Genomic DNA, 15,798 nt, shown 5'->3' on the forward strand with positions numbered 1-15,798 from the left:
GTTTTGGCAACAAGCTACACTGATGCCTTCACCAGAAATGATTTTCCAAAGGATTTTCTCTTCGGTGCCGCCACCTCTGCTTATCAGGTTCAGACTCTGCAGCTACTACGTCTATAGCAATTTTGTCTTTTGTTTTTTTTTTTCGTTTTATTGTTTCCTCTAAAAATTTGTGGAAAAAAGTAGTGGGAAGGAGCTGTTGATGAAGCCGGAAGAACTCCTAGCGTCTGGGATACAACCTCCCACTGTTGTAAGCTTTTTTTTTTCTTTAGTCATTCATTATTCGACGTTTATATGAGAAAATTCATAGATCATTCTTCAACTATTTCAAGATAATGGAGGAGATATAGCATGTGATGGGTATCACAAATACAAGGTTTCCTCTTTTTATATTCTTTGTCTTTTACTTGTCAAAGAAGTTATCGGCTCTGTTTTTTCTACAATGTCGATGTTATTGTGACTTTTTTGCAGGAAGATGTTAAGCTGATGGAAGGTATGGGCATAGAAGCGTTCAGATTCTCTATCTCCTGGTCAAGACTTATACCTAGTAAACGCCTCTTCCTAGTTTCTTTGTTTGCAAGCAACTAAACGATATTGTATCTAACCTTTTAAAACCCTAGATGGGAGAGGACCCGTTAACCCTAAAGGTCTACTGTTTTACAAGAACCTCATTAAAGAACTACGAAGCCATGGTGAGGTTTTCTTTTTTATTAATACTTAAATTTTCCTTCTGTCTTTAATACTTTGATCCAAACTAAAGACAATTCAATATAGCTTCTAAGAGGAATTTTTGGCAAAACTATTTAACAGGAATTGAACCACACGTTACACGTTACCATTATGATCTTCCTCAGTCTCTTGAAGATGATTACGGAGGATGGATCAACCGCAAAATCATGTAAAGTAACAAAGAAGCTGATTCTGATCTAACAAAGCCAACTTTTATATTTTTATTTTGTTATATATCGCAGAGAGGACTTCACTGCTTTTGCAGATGTTTGCTTTAGAGAGTTTGGGGAGGATGTGAAGTTGTGGACACAATCAACGAAGCTACAATTTTTGCCATTGCGTCTTATGGCGAAGGAATAAAGTTTGGACATTGTACTCCTACCAATTGCTCTACCGGAAACTCTTGTACGGAAACATATATTGCAGGCCATAACATGTTGCTAGCTCATGCCTCCGCTTCAAATTTGTATAAACTAAAGTACAAGGTATACATATATATATATATATATATATATTCGCTCTTAAAATCTTTAACCAGTATGAACGTAATTCATATGATGGTGCAGAGTAAGCAGAGAGGATCCGTAGGCTTTAGTATATTTGCATTCGGGTTATCTCCTTATACAAACTCCAAGGACGATGAAATCGCAACTCAAAGAGCTAAAGCTTTCCTCTTTGGCTGGTGAGGAATATATAAGCTTTCCTTGTTTCAATAAACTTGAGGACAAAATCTGAAAAGACTTAGATTGATATATATAATTCAGGATGTTGAAGCCTTTGGTATTTGGGGACTATCCAGATGAAATGAAGAGAACCTTGGGGTCAAGACTACCGGTTTTCTCAGAGGATGAGTTGGAACAAGTGAAAGATTCATCCGACTTTATTGGAATTATTCACTACACGACTGTCTATGTCACAAACCGACCCTCACCTTCTATCTTTCCTAGAAGCACTAACAAAGTCTTCTTTGAAGACATGGGCATACATTATCCGTAAGCCTTATTTTCATCAACCGAGGTGAGGCCCTCTTGCAAATCTGCATATGTATATCTGTGTGTGTCAAAACCTCTTTGTTTGATCTAGAATCTGAAAATATTCCTTATTGAATATGCTTTTATTGAAGTTTGATTTCACTCCATGGGGTCTTGAAAGTGTTCTTGATTATCTAAAGCAGAGCTATAACAATCCTCCAATCTACGTTCTTGAAAATGGTACGCTTTATTCTATTTTTGTCTTCTTGCATGTTTTTGTCTTTTTGAAACCACACCTATTTGTTCTTAAAGATTCTTCATATCACACTAAATAAAATAAAAAAACAGGTAGACCCATGAAACACGATTCGATGCTACAAGACACACCAAGAGTTGAGTACATCCAAGCTTACATTGGTGCTGTGCTCAACGCCATCAGGTACAATTATCCTTCTTCGTCTTTTAGTTCATCATATTACTATTAGCGTTGATGTGATTTAGTGGTCCGATGTCCCACTTTCATTATGGTTTACTTGACACTCTGTTTTTGAAAAAAAATCTTCCGACATGATCAGGAACGGATCAGACACGAGAGGTTACTTTGTGTGGTCGATGGTTGATTTGTATGAGCTAGTGGGTGGATACAAGATGAGCTTTGGAATGTACCACGTGAATTTTAGCGATCCTGGTCTCAAGAGGTCTCCAAAGCTCTCCGCATCTTGGTACACTGGTTTTCTCAATGGCACAATTGATGTTGCTTCTCAGGATATTACTCAGTTGAAAAGCAACTTTTCTGGCTCTTCATCACTCTAATGTTATAAGTTATAACATTAACGACTCTGCTTCAGCTGTGATCCTGATTTAGTTTGATTTTATCTGTTATGTGCCAAAACTCAGTGAATTTGAAAATGGTGTGAGACCAAAATAAGTTGCACGGATTCTGAAACTTTATTGTTTCATTTCAATTGGCTCAAAACTTCAACATCTAGCATCCTTAACCTTATAGAGTATGAAGCAAAACGAATGCATATATGACATTCAATGTCAAATGTCAAAGTACAAACCAATTACGCATAGAAAACATACTTTTTGCATCTGTTAGCAAATCAGTTTTAACTTTTCAGGTGAAAATTATATTACGATAGTGGTAACTTTTCAGTTCTAATCTTCTATTGATCGTGGTTGTCCTATAACAACAAAGTAAACCTAATCTTACTAAGAGTCGATGGTATAGCCGAACGTAAGACCCAAGGATGATACTTATTGGCTCCTACTGTGCTGGAGCAATTTGGAGAAAAGGATCCAACAAGTGTGAGGCACTTTGTGGCCAAAATGGGTAGACAATGCAGAAATAATATCTAAAGCATAACTATGAACCTCAGACTTCCTTGACATTCGGAGAAACATTGCTGTCCACATTCCGGGTGCAAGCTTCACCGCCTCACTTAGACACCTGAATCCATTGCTCACTCTTTTCATTGTCCCTTCTTCCTGCAGATTTGAATAATAACAGTTCTTCAAAAGACTTCATTGCGGGAAAAAAAGAAAAGGGAAGGTTTTCAGTATTACTGACCCTGAGATTGACAGTCTTGTTGAAATCAAAAGCCTCTTCTTCCAGGAAAATATCGACCACTCTGATTATGTCCTGAAGAAGGAAGACCCGAACTCTCTGCCCTTTCTCTGATAATATGAACAATAGCAGATCTTCTGTGGCGGAAACTACTGAATGCATGTCAAATGATTTTAGTTCCGATGATTTCTTCAATGTTTGATCTTCTGGAGAGTCTCCTGAAGTTGCAGAAGCCTGTTCGGATATTGCTGCTACCTGGAAAGAGAGTTTGTTAGACACATTCTTCAGATTACCAAATAATGCTATAAAGAGAAGGTTTATAGGAGGGGGTACCAGGCGTTCAAGTCGATTCCACCTTATTGATCCATCATTACAAATGACAAGTTCCCTTAGTATTTTCCTCATATCTGGGCTTGGATCTGCTAATAGCCTCCCGATAACAAATGGATATGAGCTGTCGATCACTTTAAATTCTGGATCAAGAATCTTAGCTGTGCCTTCTAGTGAACCAAGGGATCTTATGACAAGAGCATAATCTGGAGGTAGCGAAAAGTTGAACTCATACATAACATCATATAATTGTTCCATCACCCCCTGTACAGCAAAAAGCAAGGATTATGGTAATTGACCCCCAATAAAGGCTTAGCCACAATCATATCTTTCATTGTATGTGTCTGTCGGGATTAATTTAACTTTCATCACAAGATGAACATACCTGGAAATCTTGTGATATTCTGGTAGTCGAACCAAATGAAGCACGCAAAGCGTTTGAAACCGCTTGTATATCGACCCCTTCAGGCAAAAATCCCAAGGAAAGGAAATCATTTGCCAAACTTAGAGAATCACGGTTGACAAAATGCACCAGCTGTAATTGCAATAGAACTAATCAAAATCTACAAAGTGATGCAAAAAAATCGCGGATGGAAAACTTATTCTTTCCCCATCTGCAATAGAACGATGCTGCATGTAGTTTATTTTTAAAGAAAAATGCAAAATCGAAAAAGAAGCTAGAAAGACCACAAGCATATAAGACATAGAAATGGAAAGAATAAACAGGAGTAGAGCTTACAATTTGAATAAGTCCCACACGGTAATGGCGTGGGATATTCCCCATCATCCCAAAGTCAAAATAAACAAGTGACCCTTCTTTAGTAGCCACAAGATTTCCTGGATGCGGATCAGCGTGAAAGAATCCAACCTCAAGAAGCTGCTTTAACGAACAGGATAAGCCCTGTGAACCAAACCAATACAAAGTTCTCAATGAAACATTTACAGGCACCTAGCCATACTAAGTCCACCCTTATCTCTCAGAATCACAAAGTTCTATCTACAGATTCATTTGTCACTTCGTGAGGGATGAACATTAAACATTTACAGGCACCTAGCTACTTTTTTACCTGATCAATTAAGTCCCTTTTATCAAGGGAAAACCTTCTTAGCTTAACTTCATCTGTTAGTTTTATGCCATCGATCCACTCCATTGTGAGCACTGCCGTGCGTGTAAAATTCCAGTAAATTTTAGGAACTTTGATGTTCTCTGCTCTGTGATTCCTGGACTTATTCCTAGGTCCAGCGTTATCGTTAATCTGCTCATTCCCTGTAAATGTTCAAAGTATTGTATTAGATCATCTTATATCAGAAGAGTGTACACAATTTTAATCAAGAGAACCTACCTAAGTCAAAACTGTATAGAGAAGCAAACCGTTCTGCATTTTTCGCCTCCCGAACGTAATCTATTTCATCAAACATATGTCTGACCTGTTCATCCAAGAGAGACATGGACACGTTCATATAGTAGAGGTAAGCAGGAAACTAGTTCGAATATTCCATATAATGACTCACCATCTCATTCACCGCCACCAAAAGATCCTTACGGGCTTTTGCGAATCGTTTCAGTTGTCCCCCGATCATTTTGAATAAAAGGGCATCACGTGTTAGAATGAGTGACATTCCAGGTCTCTGAACCTTAACAGCTACCAACTGTCCAGAATGCAGATGAGCTGCAATACTTAAGGGAAAAAATGAAACAATTAGCTTCTAGTAACTCTAAATTGAGAATAATGGAAAGGAGAATAACGGTAGAGACCAAAAGGATAAGAAAATAACCAACCACAGTTAAAAGGTATCTAACCTTTGTATACCTGACCCAGGGATGCAGCAGCAACAGGCTTAAGACTAATATCTGCAAAAAGCTTTGACACTGGAGCACCTAGTTGCTCTTCAATACATCGCATGGCAACAGTAGTTGGAAATGGAGGAATTTGGTCCTATAATCATTTAGAAAAAAAACAAATTATCCAATTACTCGAGCACAGCCACATGGATAACATAAAAGAAAGAAAGATTCCCCACCTGTAATTTTGAAAGTTCTTGGCAATATACAGATGGTAATATATCTGGTCTCGTGCTCAGCGCCTGTCCAAGCTGCAAGTCAAATGATATATTAATAACGAAGGACATCAAAGAAAAGACTATGATTAGTATGTTAGAGGAGTATTGGAATAGCACACAAGTAACATGCCTTAATGTAGAAAGGCCCCAAGCTGATAAGAGTCTCACGGAACTGCATCCAAATTGTGATAAAGCAATATCAAAATAAATTATTGGCCAAGCCATCTATCCAAAAAGTACTCTTCATGTTAACTAATTAAACAAGTACTAGAAAACAACAAATTTTCATAGATTGCAAACTTGCATACCTTGACAGCCCGTTTTCTCATATCTTGAACAAAGAGCTGCCAAAAGGCAAGCTTCACCACATGGTATGAAATGATAGCCGCTCTATACAATGCCAAAAAGGGGCCAAAACGATACACTGCAGAAAAACTTTTCGAGCTATATGCTCCAAGAGCTTGTCCAAATTCGGTTTCAAGGGATTCTCTCCGCAACTTTGCATAATCTGATGTAGGTATTCCACCATGTACGCTGGTAAAGCCTGATGAATACCTGCAAATCCATTGCCAAAACAATAAAAAATGATTAGCCCAGTAGAACATCCTGAAATCCTCGATAGGTTGTGTATCTGCAAGTTATTCAGCATGACCGAGAGAACTCACGTTCTGTGTTGTAGGCAGAATGGTGAAACCCATGTACTTGTCGTCTGTCTTGAGAACCCATTATCATTCCCTCTCGATATGTACTCCCCATGCTTGAAGTCAATAGGTTTGTTATCACGTAACGCTACAACTATAATAACAACAACAACCTCATCAACATCAAAATTTAATTTCCAAAAAAGGAAAATCTTAGCAGCATTATCATATCATATGAACCTAATTCACGTCTTCTACACCCTTGAGTTGATCTAGAACAGTAAAAACTCCACTGAAGCTAAAGCTTGTACAACCATGAGATTACAAAGCAAAGAGTAATCACTAATCAGTAATCAGCATTACAAAACTAACAGCCCAGTTTCTAAATCTCCCAAACGCAGAAATTGTATGTTCTCGTGACAATCACAAATTGCAGTAAAATCAAGTGGATTCTCGAATCAGAAATCGAGAAATTTGAACACGAAAATCATCCACACCCGTCAATTTCAACCGAATAAAACCAATAATCGCAGTCAAATGCAAGACCTATAAGGAAGAGAAGAAAAAACGCACTTCCCCGGAGAAGCGACACCCGGCGGTGATGGCGAAGAGCAACAACGACATTCCTCATCGGCTAACAACACGATCGATTCAGTCGAAAAGCATGCGATAATCCCATAGTCCGTCTGATTCACACCACTTCGTAGCTTTGTTTTTATGCACTGAAACTGTTCGATAAAATGCGTAAACGAGATCCTCCGTCCGTAGGAAGAAGAAGAAGAAGAAACTTTTTCAGAGTGTCTCTCTCTCTCCACGTAAGGGAAGCGAAAAACAGAGCCCAAGGACACCGAGTGAATTAGTCGCCACGTCCATGACACGTGATGAATTCAGAAGCAGTCGGCGTTAACTGTTTAGGCTGGACCAGCAGGCCCATAGAACTTATAGCCCGTGAAATTAAACTAAATCCGAGAAAGGATAACATTATTCTTGTTTCCCAACAGAAGTTTTAAAATTTTCAAATCGGAGAAGGGATAAATCGACGATTTCTTCTCTCTCTCACACGTAGGATATACTTTTAACCTTAGTCGTCGTCGTCTTCGTCTCCGGCAGAGCAATAAACTCCGATCCGTTTGAAAGATGGAGAAGTCAGTGGATCTAGTTCCGGCGATGGTTGTATTTCTCGCCGCAGTTCACGTCATCGCCTTGGTAACTTTTTCACTTTGTTCGTTCCTTAATGCTCTCTCTGACTCAGTCGCTCTCTGATTCGATTTTTGTTTTCGTTGATCTGATTTTTTTGCGATATTTTGGTGTGTAGGTTTACTGGATTTATAGATTGGCATCAGATCGTCCACCTCAGAGAAAAAAATCTCAGTAGAAGGAAACTTCGATTCTTCATCGATCGGTGTGTTTCGTTTTTTTTTTTTCCGATCTGTTTTGATGAGTATTTATGGAATTTGAAACTGGTGTAAGGACCTTGATTAGTTGATTATGCATACACTTTTTTAGTGTTTGATAGATTTTTTTTTTTTTTCTTCTTTTCCAATCATTGTTTCATTAGCATCATCATATAGAGATGTGTACTAAAAGTTACAAAAAAAAAAAAACAAAGTTTATTCTAAGCTAAGGAGGGGGATGTGTTCTTTTGTTCTTCGTTGGCCTTGTCCTCTCACTTTTCTCAATTGCTATAGTTCTGCAGCACCATTGATTGATTAGTTTGATTACTGCAACTAATTGATTGATTTGATTATTGGTTGGTCCTGACTCCTGTTAAGGGAAGGGGGTTTTTTTGTTGTTGTTTAGAGGGTGCCTTCCTGGTATGTTTATAGAGGAACTGTCACATTTTCGTTAGTAAAGTACAAACTTATATGGACAACAAACAAAGAAAGTTGTAAAAGGATTTGACTGATGATGATGAGTGTGACCAAAAGTAAGAAGAAGCAACTGTAGTAGATATGGTTATTAGATGTTGAGTAAGTCGACCAAAAGAAAGACCCAGACGAGGTGTGTTTTTTTTTGTTCAGTGGACTTAATATATAGTCAAAGGTCAATTCTAGTTTACACTCTAAATTTAGGGGAGTTCTTGGACTTAGGATTTTCAGATCAGATTTTTTTTTTGAGAGATTAGTGTTAATCAACGGGGAGATTAAAACTTTTGTCAAGTTAGTCAGTAAACTAGTGTGTCTTTATAGCTTTTAATATCTCAAACCAAGTCTTTTGTCGGAATTACAGAGGATTTGGTGAAGAGAATTAATGTAGATGATGACCACGTCGGCCGGGAAAAGAATACGACGACTTATCTAGTGTGTGAGACGCTGCAGTTTCACATGTGTTTCATGAGTAATGCGTGATAGATACATCTCAGTACCAAAACAACATTTCTATTTATTAACATGTTCTCTCGTACGGTATCCGTAAGACTATAAGCTCGGGGTTTAACACGTGTATCTGGACTGAACCTTGGATCCCAGATACGCCAGCCCGGCCGCCTCAAGGATTAACCGATGATAGAAATCCCTTGATTTGTGTTAACACCTTGATTGATTTCAATACAAAAAAATGGAAAATGGAACGTCTTCGGGAACTCTTTCCCCCGAAAGAAATTACCCTTATTTTGGGGATCAAACCAAGCTTAAATGCTGCGAGAGATGGGTATTCCTGGACGCTGACTAAATCTGGGAACTACACTGTTAAGTCTGGCTATGAAGCCGCGAGAGCTATCTCTCGCCCTGTTTGCGACCTCCCTTCTCAGGGGCCTAGTGTTACGACACTCAAGGCGCAAGCATGGAAGTTAAAAACATCACGAAAGCTGAAGCATTTCGTGTGGCAATGTGTGACTGGGTGTGTGGCAACATGTCAACGCCTACATTATCGCCATATTGGTAGAAATAAAGATTGTCCTAGATGTGGAGCGGAAGAAGAAACTATTAATCATATGCTATTTGAATGTCCACCAGCTCGTCAAGTGTGGGCCTTATCGACAATCCCTTCACCCTATGGTGTTTCCTTCATCTTCCCTATATAGCAACCTTGACTATCTATATGGGCGTGGCAGAGACTTTGGCGCACTCGATCAGGACTTGAGAACGTTCCCTTGGGTGATGTGGTACATCTGGAAGGCAAGAAATAAGAAAGTCTTTGAAAATATCTCTGAATCTCCACAAGAAACTTTGGAAAAAGCTACCCAAGAAGAAGAAGTATGGAGAAGAGCAAACAATAGAGACACACCACCAGTGGTGGTAGGCGCGGGCATACCTTCGATCCCAATTCCACAAGATTCCATTGTCTGCTTTATCGATGGATCTTGGCATACAGAGGTAGATAGGAGTGGACACGGTTGGATTGCGTCTATTGGTGATAGAATCTTACATATGGGGCTAAAAGGATCGCGACGTAGCCTCTCACCTTTACATGCAGAGTTGGACACACTTGTTTGGGCTATGAGGTGCTTATTGGCCTTAGACTTGGATAAAGCTCTTTTTGCTACGGATTGCTCGGATCTCCTGTTGATGACGTCTAATGTCGAAGATTGGCCAACCTTTTCCTCAGAACTGAAGGATTTTATTCATTTCAGAGATAGATTTGCTAGTTTTAGTATTAGATTTATTCCCCGAGAGGAAAATATCCGTGCCGATAAACTTGCGAAATGTGCAAGAGCACGAGGTTTCTGTTTTTCCCATGTAAGCTCGTCGGTTTCTAACTGGCTCTCTCTCGAAGAGAGTCACCTTCTGATACCTTAATATATGGGGTTTGTCCGTCAAAAAAAAAAAAAAAATCTAAGTTATGAAACGATGCCAATTATCTAAAATCCGAAAAAGGCAAAACTGTTTAACTAAATGCCATAACAATATATGTTTACTTTTGTATATAATTAATTTAGTCCATTACAGCATGAACAACATATTCTACAAAACAAATTACATAAAATGATAGATTTATATGTAAGATCCAAACGTGGTGGGTGAGTCAACCCGTTTATGTGTGCTGGCCTCTGGATGCCATGATAACAACAAAAACAACTACCTTTTTCCAAAATTGTTTATGGTCCAATGTCACCGTTAGTAAATCGTGTTAGTCACACATTTATGATACGAGTCAGTGTAATGAATATTTGTCAGAATAAAGCAACATATGCTATCTTCTTTTCTCCATCACATATACTATTTCCAAGTTGTAGCCAGCCACAACAACCACAGAAAGAGAGAGAGAGAGAGAGAGAGAGAGAGAAAGAACAAGCCATGAACCAAACCGAAACCTCCACCGACGATAAAAACACCAAACCAGCCTCATGGACAACGGAAACAATCAACGGTGGATCCTTCCGCCACGTTGACCTCGACACCGGAACCAACGGCTGGGCAACACCACCAGGTAACGTCTTCCCTCTCCGTTCCCAAAACTACTTCACCACCAAACAAAAAACTCCCGGCGGAGACTACCTCCTCTCTCCCGCCGGCGTAGACTGGCTCAAATCCACAAAAAAACTAGACCACGTGCTCTCTCGTCCAGAGAACCGTGTAACACACGCAACCAAAACCTCTCAATCTCCAAACAGTTTCATCTTCGCTATAAATATCCAGATCCCAAGAAAAGAACACTACTACCACAGCTTGGTCATCTACTTCGCAACACAAGAACCGATCTCTTCAGACTCGCTCCTCCACAAGCTAATCAACGAGGATGACACGTTTCGTGACGAGAGGTTCAAGATTGTTAGCAACGTTGTGAAAGGTCCTTGGGTTGCTAAAGCAGCGGCTGGCAAGTTCGGTGCGTTCGTTGCTGGCAAAGCTGTCAAGTGTAGCTATCACAGAGGAGATAACTATTTTGAGATAGATATTGATATAAGTAGCTCGGCGATCTTGACGACGCTTGTTAGGTTTATGTTGGGGTATGTTACGAATTTGACGATTGATATGGGTTTTGTTGTGGAGGCGCAAACGGAGGATGAGTTGCCGGAGAGATTGATCGGTGGTGTTAGGATTTGTCATATGGAGTTATCCTCTCTGCCTTCTTGGTTGATGATGATGATGATGAGAAGAAGGATGATGATATGCAACAACGGCGAAGATTGATGGGTGCGGCGGAAGGATACGGCGAGAATAATGTGATTTGAGATTTGAACTAAGTCAAATGTTTTTATTATTAAATAAATTGATTTGAGTTATAGAAAGATAGTTTAATATTTCAGTTTTTTTGTTTCCACGATGAGAACAAGGTTTGAGATTCTTTTTTGTGTTTGACTTTGTTTTGTGGACTAAAGAAAATTTTCTTTAGGGATTAATTTTGAAATGAGTTTTGAGTTAGAAGAAATGAGGGAAAATTCAAAATGGTGTGTTTCACACCCTCATTTTTTGTATACAAAGTGACGTGATTTTTATTTAATGGAATGTTACCTCATCGTTTTTCTTGCCACAATGTCGTTTTTGAGTCATTGATTTTTAAGGTTGACAAAAATTTTAATAAGAATTTATATTGGTTTCTGCTCAAAACAATTTTTGGATAGTAATTTTGATGAGTTAAGGTGAAAAATACCATTTTAAAAGGTTGGGTTTGAAATACACAATTTTTTCCAGAAAAGAAATAGACAAAAGTGTATGTAGTTTCAATTTGGTTACTTGATAGCTTGTTCTGCTACTAACTTTTCAAGAGCATATTACGGACAGACATGTCCGAGCAAAGGCAACGAGTGTTCGCCACTTTGGGGATGTTGTGGGCTTTAAGTCCACGAAATGGACTATCATATTGGTATCAAAATGAACATAATTAAAACAAATGGATTCTGACTTTGATGATGTGGATATGGTTGGGAACACAGTTAGAGCTGTCAAAACGGACGGGCTGTCCATGGGCGGACCATGTCCAATTCATTATGGACCGGTTATGGACAAGCCCATAATTGAAACGGACTTAAGTGGGCATGGACAACAAAGTCCACGGACAAAACGGGCGTGGACAACTTGGACATTGGGCGGCCCATTGGACAAATAATTCTAGGTCAAAATTGATTTGGGGGAAATCGTAAAACACATTTTTCATTTTCTTCTAACTTTGTCGGTGATTTTCTTCTAACGAATTTTACAAAATTTGTTATATTGTTGTCCAATGGACGCCCATGGGCAGCCCATAAAAATATGGGCATAAGTGGGCTTGGTCGTTAATGGACCGGACGTTAATGGACACGGACAGCTATTTGTCCAAAATCAAATTGGACAATGTTAGACGGGTCAAAATGGACGTGGACAGCCCATTTTGACCGCTTCCATTTTGACAGCTCTAAACACAGTACGTGCATCTCTTTTGCAACCTTCGACCGCTTTCCAGTCTGGTAAAGAGTAAAGTTAACCGCTTTTATTTAGTAATACTTTAATAAATCTTATCTAAGGTTTGCATCTATCAGTCCTAAGATCAAATCTATTAGGGTTGCTGATATAAATATTTTTATTAAAAAAATAATAAATAGTAGAGACAATTCTCAAAAGAAATAAGACAGATATTCTCACAATGGATTGGCATTTACCCATTCTAGAGGAGTATATGGATCCAGCAGATATTCCGCTTATTCAGAGTCTGGCGGTTAGTAAGTCAATTCGATCGAATAGACTGATTTGGCATTATACTAAGTCCGGTAAGTATTCCGTGAAATCTGGTTATAGGCTATCATGAGAAATTCAGAAGGAAGCAGAGTTTGGGCCATCGTGTACCGTTTTACGGGCACAAGCTTGGAAACTTGAGGTCCCCTCTAAGGTTCAGCATTTTTCTGGCAGGTGGCCTCTGGTAGCCTCCCTGTTAAGGAACGGATCGCTCATCGGGGCGTACGGTGTGATGTTACGTGTCAACGGTGTGGCTCTGCGGTCGAGTCTATTAATCACGCTCTTTTTGAGTGTGAACGATCCCGTTTGGTTTGGGAGCTATTGCCGATACATCTTTCTTCGTCTGGTTTTCCGGATGGATCAGTGTATTCAAACTTAGATTTCTTATACTCTAAGGTTTTTTCAGGTTCCGGGGGTGTGAGTACTGGTTATTTGTTGCCATGGATATTGTGGACTATTTGGAAAGATAGGAATAAAAAGGTTTTTTCAGGGAGTTGAGGATGAGCCAATTGATATTATAAATCAAGCGTCAAACGATAAACTCTTGTGGGAGGAGGCAAAGTCCTTCTCTGGGAATTTATTGCCTCCCCAGCCGGCTCCGGAGGAAAGGGTTGTTTCTGTTCGTTGTCAGGTTGATGGTTCCTGGAAAGGTTCCGACCCTTTAGAGGGCGTGGGATGGTGGTATGGGACTCAGGATGATAAGACGCTACTTTTGGGAGCTTGTAGTCGTCGTCGTAGTCCCTCTTCCCTTCATTCGGAATTTAATGCCTTGCTTTGGGCTATGGAGTCTCTTCGAACGGCAGGGATTGATTGTCAGGATTTCGAGTCAAATAGCGCTGAACTGGTGGCGATGGTGCAGGCTCCGGACGACTGGCCAGCTTTCTCACACGTATTGGAAGATTTCCATTCCCTCAGATCATCTTACCCTGCCTTCACCCTGACACAAATTCCGCGAACGTCAAACGTCCGAGCTGACTGTCTTGCTCGTTCTTCTAGACCTTTAGTTTCTGCATCTGCTTTTGTAAACTCTTTTGCTCTAGATTGAGCAACCAATTTTGGAGTTACTTTTTAATTTATTTTATTGTTAGGTTGAATAAAAAAAAAAAAAAAGACAGATGTCATTTATTCAATGTAACAGATATTAAAAAATAAATAAAAAAAATCTGTATATATTTTTTTTATTTTTGAGAAACTTTCACCGTTACTCCCAGTAAAAATGCCCAAAGGACCTTAGTTAGTTTGGTGCACGTAATGTCGACTTGTCATCGCGATAAGCTGTGAAGTTTTATTGAACTGATAGAGCGATACATTAAAAAGAAGCTATTTCTTGAACATGAAAGTAACGGCAGATCCGTAAGGAAAGCCATAATCACATATACTTCCTCTCTTGTTGGGGTAACCTGGAAAGTCCCATTGGTCAAATTTCATTTGCTTGATTAAACGCAAACCCTCTTCTTCAGCTAGAGCTTTTATATCCCACTTGTTAAATGGGCATATGTTACGAATAATATGAATCTCTCCATCTTCGTCTTTCAACATCTCTTTTGCACTCTCCATAAATCCTCCTAATACCCCATGGTGTTTCCTGTGATTTTTATACACAAATGTTCAATATTATATCAAAGAATTATATTAAATAGGGAACATTCTGTGTTTATATATAACTGATCTGTTTTTTTACAGAATATAATTGATGATCTTCATAAACATTTTAAAACATATACTTAAGAGTTAAGAGATAATCTAAAAATCTTAAAGAATATGGTAACTTGCTGAGGCATTCCTCTATTTATGATGCAATCTATATAAATATTATACATATATTTTAAATTATCTATATGAAAGCGATTCCAAACATGAATACGAAGTTACGAACATCCTAAGTTTTGCATCAAATCTCGAGATCATGATTCCAAAAATCTTTCGATATGATGAGAGAGAAAAACCTTACCCTGCATGAGGAAAATGAAAGAGGATAACATCGTATCGAGCTAGACGATTGTCTGAGGTGATGGAGTGTACGCTAACACCACGGACCACGGTGCACCCAAGTCTCTCCAACTCTTCCACGTTCGCTTTCCCATTGTTGTAATTACGCCCTAGCTCCTCTACCATACACAACATTAATCACCAAATTTGATAAGCTAAAGTTTCTGTTTGCTTGTGGTGAATAAATGTTATATGATAACAACAACAATATTTATCAGATGATTAATAATGTTTTACTACGTATACTACCTCGAATATCAAGAGATGTTGCAGTGATGTTGATGGCAGGACCAAAAGCTTTGGCCAGAGACAAAGAAAATGAAAAATCTCCTTCTCCGACCACAAGTATTTGCTTATCGCTGAACCTTAACTTTTCAGATTCCTGAATATCCATTTCAACATCTGATGGCGTGTCTTTTCAAGCAACACCATGTCCTTATATACACATATAAATGCTTGAGTCAAATTAAGAGAGTTTTAGTGTTAAATGTTTGGTTTTGTATCAGTTTCTTCGAACTTTGTGATCATTTATATATTTTGAAGACCTTTCATATTCTATAAAGAATTGATTAGTGTCAAACTTCTTCTGTAATTCTCTTTGTTCAAAAATATTATTACGGGTTAGGTTTGTTTAATCTTTACTTTAGTTTGGTTAAGGATCATGAATGTTATTTTGTCCCTAATATGATTATCATATACTACTACGTGACTTGCTCGTTTTACATATTCCTCTTCTAGCTAGTGATGAAGTTATACAGTATGTAGAAAAGGGAAAAGTCAAAAGTATTAATGAAGTATTATGTTCGTTATGGTGACTAATTACAATTTTTGTTTCTATATGAATCAAAAAAACCTTTTAATTCAATTAAAACGTTTCAATATTTTCAGTTAAAATTGTCAAAAAAAAAAAAAAAAAAAAAAAA

General features: G+C 38.5%; 4 protein-coding genes and 1 pseudogene across 4 annotated transcripts; 3 read left to right on the forward strand and 2 right to left on the reverse strand.

The window, feature by feature from the left end:
- LOC104772571 lies at positions 7–2,656 on the forward strand (annotated as a pseudogene).
- LOC104770974 (uncharacterized protein slr1919) lies at positions 2,804–7,101 on the reverse strand. The gene is made up of 14 exons (XM_010495447.2): positions 6,873–7,101; positions 6,324–6,453; positions 5,967–6,213; positions 5,789–5,830; positions 5,620–5,691; positions 5,399–5,534; positions 5,110–5,267; positions 4,941–5,025; positions 4,665–4,864; positions 4,337–4,498; positions 3,983–4,132; positions 3,601–3,861; positions 3,271–3,522; positions 2,804–3,188 (listed from the first exon to the last, which is right to left on the reverse strand). Exons 1-14 carry the CDS (start codon positions 6,928–6,930, stop codon positions 2,958–2,960), a joined length of 2,184 nt encoding a protein of 727 aa, XP_010493749.1. The 5' UTR covers positions 6,931–7,101; the 3' UTR covers positions 2,804–2,957.
- LOC104770973 lies at positions 7,285–7,814 on the forward strand. Its single transcript, XM_019242438.1, has 2 exons — positions 7,285–7,505; positions 7,615–7,814. Exons 1-2 carry the CDS (start codon positions 7,437–7,439, stop codon positions 7,672–7,674), a joined length of 129 nt encoding a protein of 42 aa, XP_019097983.1. The 5' UTR covers positions 7,285–7,436; the 3' UTR covers positions 7,675–7,814.
- LOC104770976 (protein ENHANCED DISEASE RESISTANCE 2-like) lies at positions 10,412–13,972 on the forward strand. The gene has a single exon (XM_019242062.1). The coding sequence runs from the start codon at positions 10,535–10,537 to the stop codon at positions 11,366–11,368; it is 834 nt and encodes a 277-aa protein (XP_019097607.1). The 5' UTR covers positions 10,412–10,534; the 3' UTR covers positions 11,369–13,972.
- Positions 14,207–15,269, reverse strand: LOC104770977 (uncharacterized protein At4g26485-like). Its single transcript, XM_010495448.2, has 3 exons — positions 15,125–15,269; positions 14,838–14,994; positions 14,207–14,471 (listed from the first exon to the last, which is right to left on the reverse strand). The coding sequence occupies exons 1-3, from the start codon at positions 15,267–15,269 to the stop codon at positions 14,207–14,209; spliced, it is 567 nt and encodes a 188-aa protein (XP_010493750.1).

Source organism: Camelina sativa, chromosome 20 (genome assembly GCF_000633955.1).
Source record: "Camelina sativa cultivar DH55 chromosome 20, Cs, whole genome shotgun sequence".
NCBI classification, from domain to species: Eukaryota; Viridiplantae; Streptophyta; class Magnoliopsida; order Brassicales; family Brassicaceae; genus Camelina; species Camelina sativa.

Coding starts and splice junctions, on each gene's coding strand:
- LOC104770974 (XM_010495447.2), bottom strand. CDS start 6,930: ATGAGGAATGTCGTTGTTGCTCTTCGCCATCACCGCCGGGTGTCGCTT. Junction 5,692..5,788: donor TGGGGCCTTTCTACATTAAG/GCATGTTACTTG, acceptor TTTGACTTGCAG/CTTGGACAGGCGCTGAGCAC. Junction 4,865..4,940: donor TCTATACAGTTTTGACTTAG/GTAGGTTCTCTT, acceptor GAACATTTACAG/GGAATGAGCAGATTAACGAT.
- LOC104770973 (XM_019242438.1), top strand. CDS start 7,437: ATGGAGAAGTCAGTGGATCTAGTTCCGGCGATGGTTGTATTTCTCGCC. Junction 7,506..7,614: donor CAGTTCACGTCATCGCCTTG/GTAACTTTTTCA, acceptor TTTGGTGTGTAG/GTTTACTGGATTTATAGATT.
- LOC104770976 (XM_019242062.1), top strand. CDS start 10,535: ATGAACCAAACCGAAACCTCCACCGACGATAAAAACACCAAACCAGCC.
- LOC104770977 (XM_010495448.2), bottom strand. CDS start 15,269: ATGGATATTCAGGAATCTGAAAAGTTAAGGTTCAGCGATAAGCAAATA. Junction 14,995..15,124: donor AACATCTCTTGATATTCGAG/GTAGTATACGTA, acceptor TGTGTATGGTAG/AGGAGCTAGGGCGTAATTAC. Junction 14,472..14,837: donor TTTCATTTTCCTCATGCAGG/GTAAGGTTTTTC, acceptor TAAAAATCACAG/GAAACACCATGGGGTATTAG.